At 33.2% G+C, this 6000-nt stretch overlaps 1 protein-coding gene across 6 annotated transcripts in view; it reads right to left on the bottom strand.

Moving 5' to 3' along the window:
* Positions 1–1161: 1161 nt before the first annotated feature.
* Positions 1162–6000, bottom strand: part of LOC140057541 (U3 small nucleolar RNA-associated protein 4 homolog) — a 64366-nt gene continuing 59527 nt past the window's right edge. For 2 of the 6 annotated variants that reach the window (XM_072103245.1, XM_072103246.1), the window contains exon 19: positions 1162–2226. In XM_072103245.1, the coding sequence (XP_071959346.1) occupies positions 2107–2226 (120 nt within the window). In that variant the 3' untranslated portion in view covers positions 1162–2106. The remainder of the gene's footprint in view (positions 2227–6000) is intronic. The other 4 variants (XM_072103251.1, XM_072103249.1, XM_072103248.1 and 1 more) reach the window with 2 other exon arrangements.

Below are 6000 nucleotides of genomic sequence, written 5' to 3'. Positions count from 1 at the left end.
CTCTGCGCATGTTTATTGTGCTATAGTAACCATTTATGTCAAAAAATAAAAGGGTCGAAAATCGGACATTTTTCGAAAATTTCCCTGTACTATAGTACAGGGATTTTTTCCAAAAATGGCCAATTTTCGACCTTTTTATTTTTCGATAAAACTGGTTACTATAGCACAATTGACGTGCGCAGAAACCATTATTCGACTCCGCACATGTTTATTATGCTATAGTAACCATTTATGTCAAAAGTGGTTACTATAGCACAATTGACATACGCAGAACCCATTATTCGACTCTGCGCATGTTTATTATGCTATAGTAACCATTTATGTCAAAAAATAAAAGGGTCGAAAATCGGCCATTTTTCGAAAATTTCCCTGTACTGTACTGTACAGGGATTTTTTCAAAAAATGGCCAATTTTCTACCTTTTTATTTTTCGATAAAACTGGTTACTATAGCACAATTGACATGCGCAGAACCCATTATTCGACTCTGCGCATGTTTATTATGCTATAGTAACCATTTATGCCAAAAGTGGTTACTATAGCACAATTGACATGCGCAGAACCCATTATTCAACTCTGCGCATGTTTATTATGCTATAGCAACCATTTATGTCAAAAAATAAAAGAGTCGAAAATCGGCCATTTTTCGAAAATTTTTTTTCTAAAAATGGTCAATTTTCGACCTTTTTATTTTTCGATAAAACTTGTTACTATAGCACAATTGACATGCGCAGAACCCATTATTCGACTCTGCGCATGTTTATTATGCTATAGTAACCATTTATGTAAAAAGTGGTTACTATAGCACAATTGACATGCGCAGAACCCATTATTTGACGCTGCGCATGTCCAAAATATGCACTTTTTAAAATACTATGGCAACAAATAAAAGGGTCGAAATTTGGCCATTTTTTCGAATAATTGCCAAAATATGCACATTTCAAATACTATTATTATGCAATAATATTGATATATATCCATACATATTGCGTTTTGATCATCTCTTAGAAGTATAGTAACCATTTAAGTCAAAAAATGAAAGGGTCGAAATTTTGCTATTTAAAAAAAAAATCTTGTACAGGAATTTTTTCATAAGATTGGCCAAAATATTGACATATAAAAATATGTATATATAATAATATTGAGGTAACATGCGCAGAACACATTATACAACATATAGCACTATTATCACACTAAAAGTGAATATTTGAAATAACATGAACAATTTATTGTAAAGGTTGAAATTTCATAGACATTATTTTATCGAAATATAAAAAGGGTCCAAATTTTCGATATAATCAGGCAACAACTGTCAAAAGTTGATCGATATTGCACGACAATAACAAACTTTAGAAATGATGGTATTTAGTTTCGAACCTTGTTCCGTTAGGTCCTATGAGATAGATACTTCAAACGTTATTCCTATTCCCAAGGATTTCTTTGGATTCCCAATGGAATAGTAGCATGTTAAGTAATTGTGTAAATGCCTGCTTCACAGTGGAATCAAGGTTTTTACCACGATGGGAAGAATCAAGTTATTCACAAAGCCATATCCTTGATATTATCATGTGTGTTTTGTTCCTTGAAAACTTTCAATGCAAACTTAACATCTTGTATGTTCTAACCTTTCTCAGGCAAAACCAAAGCTCTATCAAACTTTATGCGACAAAAAAATGTGATGTTCACATATATAGACATGATGTCATATCACTACCATATTTAGGCATATCACTACCATATTTAAGCATATCACTACCATATTTGGGCATTACACACTTTCTTTGTCGAACTAGTTTGATAGTGTAGATAGAGAATTACACTACTTTCTAAATAAAATCCTCTAAAATCCTTTTCTTGGTACTGTATATAGGTTTGTGCAGTATCATAGGCAAATTCTATGTCTCTGTATCATCGATCCTAACCTTCCACGATACAGGCACCACATGTGATTGACATGAAATGATGTATTATGGAATTTACCTTGATACTGGACAAATATTGTCATATGTAGAGATACACCACTTAGAATTGGGCGTTTTTCTAGAGTTTTCTTGTCGAGGAATAGCTGGTGTTATTGCCCTTTTATCTGTTGCATGTCATTTCTTGAACTATGTACCAAACTTCTTCTGTTTCAAAGTGGCGGGAAGACTTTCAATAAAACGTTGCATCACATACTCAACCATCACAAGACTGTTGTCTAAATCCACGTTATCCAGAAACAACAATGGCTGTAATGTAGCAATTGATAAATAGCAAATTTAACAAATCATTAACATAAGAATAGGCAAGCTAGATGCAGTATAATACCATGTTTGAGAATAATAATTGAGTCAAAATAAGACTAGGTAAATTTAAATTTAATATTATTAATTAAGTCCGAGTATAATCCTACCCACTAATGCAATTCTGGGTATAATCCCACCCTTAATACAATCCGGGTATAATCTCACCCCCTAATGCAATCCGGGTATAATTTCACCCCCTAATGCAATCCGGGTATAATCTCACCCCCTAATGCAATCCGGGTATAATCTCACCCTTAATGCAATCTGGGTATAATTTCACCCCCTAATGCAATCCGGGTATAATCTCACCCCCTAATGCAATCCGGGTATAATCCCACCCTTAATGCAATCTGGGTATAATCTCACCCCCTAATGCAATCCGGGTATAATCTCACCCCCTAATACAATCCGGGTATAATCTCACCCCCTAATGCAATCCGGGTATAATCTCACCCCCTAATGCAATCCGGGTATAATCTCACCCCCTAATGCAATCCGGGTATAATCTAAGCCCTTAAAGCAATCCGGGTATAATCTCACCCCCTAATGCAATCCAGGTATAATCCCACCCCCTAATGCAATCCAGGTATAATCTCAGCCCTTAAAGCAATCTGGGTATAATCCCACCCCGTTAATGCAATCCCCATATAATCCCACCCCTTAATGCAATACCAGTATAATCCCACCCCTAATACAATCTGGATATAATCCCATCCCCTAATTCAATCCGAGTATAATGCCACCCCCTAATGCAATCCCAGTATAATAATCCCACCCCTTAATGCAATCCTTTAAGATTTACCAAGAATTATTTGTCATACACTTGAGGGGGTAGTGCGCAAAATGTTTTAATGCAACATTTTTTTGTTAATATTAAAAACTATCTATGCTTTTGATATTACAGCAAGATGGACTTTAAACAAATTTATTTGTAAAAAATATGTAAAATTATTTTAGTATTAACATTTTAAAATAAACCAATAAACAGGAAGGTGGGTCAAGAGATACAAAGACAAACAACAGGCGCATAGTACATGATATGATAGAGTTGTAAGAAATAAATGTGATGTCAATGCCGACCTAGACTCCTGACATTGTGAAAAGAAGCCGCGATGGGAAAAATATAGTCAAGTTGTATTGCCAATTAGGAAAATGTCAGGCAATAATTTGTTATTACAGTAGATGCTTAGGTTCATTGTTTGTAGTCGCCCGGAAGTATTTCGCTGTAAGGATTTCGGTTTCACCATACAATTCTTTGTAGCAGTCTTGTTTCCCACTCTACTGTAATTCAAACATAACCTATAATCATCGAATCAAATATTTTCACATCCTGCACAAATTTCTTTCACCCAGCTCGCCTCATGTTAAATTACGGCCTACAGGAGTACTTTTTAAAACTCATTCTTAAGGCAGGCATACACAGTCATACATGTGTATGACAGACAAATGTATGACTGTGTATGCCTGCCTTTAGTATAATTTTGTCTCGCACTATTAAATATATTGAAAACTACTCATTAAGCTTCGAATTCATTAAAATATTTTTTCCCTTTGAAATCGCAACTTTTATAACCTAAATAAATAGTTAATTGTTATTAATACCATGTGGGGCTGGTTGCTCTGCTATTTCTCATGATTTTTTAGCAACGATATTTATTTATTTATTTTTTCTACTGAGGGACCTCTTCAGGCTGTTATCCCAGAGGGCCCAAAATTCAGACAAACAAAAGTTAAATACAAAGAAAAACTCAAGAAATAAAGAATATACATTGCTGTTAACAAAATACTATGCTTTGCAGCTTCACATAATGTGGTTTCGGTATTGTTACAAGTTAGCAGACCACTTCCACAATATATTCTATATTCACCGCAAGGAAATCCTTGCCACTATAGCCGTGTTATTAATAATTACCACAAATTACACACACCACGGTACTTAGTATTCACCAAAATAACTGAGATAATGCTTCTATTGTATTCCTGGTTTATACAAGATCATTTGTTGACTGTTGTTATCATCATCAAAATGAAGAGGCCTCCAATTACGAAATCCTAAAATAACTATCTCTTAATTAAAACATATTCAAATTTAGGGGGAAACCCCAATCTTATTTTGAGGGAAGAATGTTTATTATACCAGATGACAGTTCCAAAGCAAACCTAAAGCGGCAAAATCTAGCTTCGTCATTCCCCCCCCCCCCCCCGAGGTTAATTCTTTTGTAACAAGCTATAACCAGATTCAAAGTAAAAGTTTTTATACAATATTTTTTTTAAAAAGAAAGAGAAATGACATCCGGTCCATCTGTTTCAAGTTCCGGAAATGTTTAAATGGATTACACGTTTCAGACATCAAGTAAAGAAGAAAAATGATCACAGAAAGCGTAGAATACAAAGCGAATGTACTAGAACATTATAATGAAAGATGTGAACTTGTACGTACAAAAAGTAATTAGAAAACATTATGGATCAGCAATAAAGAAAAAAGAACGACAAAGGAAATACGACCCCCCTCGATTCCTGGGCCACGCACATGAACATTCGTAGAACATTCAACCCAAGATAAATCATTCAAAATGAATGATTCATATGGTATGGTTCAAGGAACATTAATCGTGTTCATTATTTTTAATTTCATCAACAATATCTTCTAACATAAATTTATGACAAAGGCGGATATGAGTCTGTTGCATTACAATTTGTCTTGTTTTCTAGGCCTATTAATTAATGACAAATTATCATAGGTAGACATTTAAAGTCTTTGAGTCAGTATTATATTTGAAATCAATTTTTATTGAAAAGGGATGATGTAGTGATAATTATTGATGAAATAAGTCTGATGAAAAAGGATGATGTGGTGATAATTATTGATGGAAAATAGGTCTGATGAAAAGGGATGATGTAGTGATAAACATTGATGAAAATAACACTGATGAAAAAGGATTAGGTAGTGATAATTATTGATGAAAATAGGTCTGATGAAAAAAGACGATGTAGTGATGATCATTGATGAAAATTTGGTCTGATGAAAAGGGATAAAGTAGTGATAAACATTGATGAAAATAACACTGATGAAAAAGGATTAGGTAGTGATAATTATTGATGAAAATAGGTCTGATGAAAAAAGACGATGTAGTGATAATCATTGATAAAAATTTGGTCTGATGAAAAGGGATAAAGTAGTGATAAACATTGATGAAAATAACACTGATGGAAAAGGATTAGGTAGTGATAATTATTTTTAAAAAAATGATGAAAAAAAATGATAAAAAGGATGATATAGTGATAATCATTGATGAAAATAACACTAATGAAAAGTAGTATGTAATAATGAAAATGGATGATGTAGTGATAATCATTGATGAAAATAACACTGATGAAAAAAAGAGTATGTAATGATAATCATTGATGAAAATAGGTCTGATGAAAATAGGTCTGATGAAAAGGGATGATGTAGTAATAATCATTGATGAAAGTAACACTGATGAAAAAGGAATATGTAATGATAATCATTGATGAAAATAGGTCTGATGAAAAAGGATGAAGTAATGATGAATGAATACTGTTGATGTAGTGATCATTATTGATGAACACTGATGAAATTTATTGTGCTTCAGAAAAATTTAACAACCATTATATATAGATAAGGTTGTAACAAACAGAAACAAAAATTCTCCAAAACTGGTTGATCAAATGTTAGATAAACAAAGATGATGGTAC

This window comes from Antedon mediterranea, chromosome 8, assembly GCF_964355755.1.
Source record: "Antedon mediterranea chromosome 8, ecAntMedi1.1, whole genome shotgun sequence".
NCBI classification, from domain to species: Eukaryota; Metazoa; Echinodermata; class Crinoidea; order Comatulida; family Antedonidae; genus Antedon; species Antedon mediterranea.
This window is presented reverse-complemented; position numbering and strand designations above follow the sequence as displayed.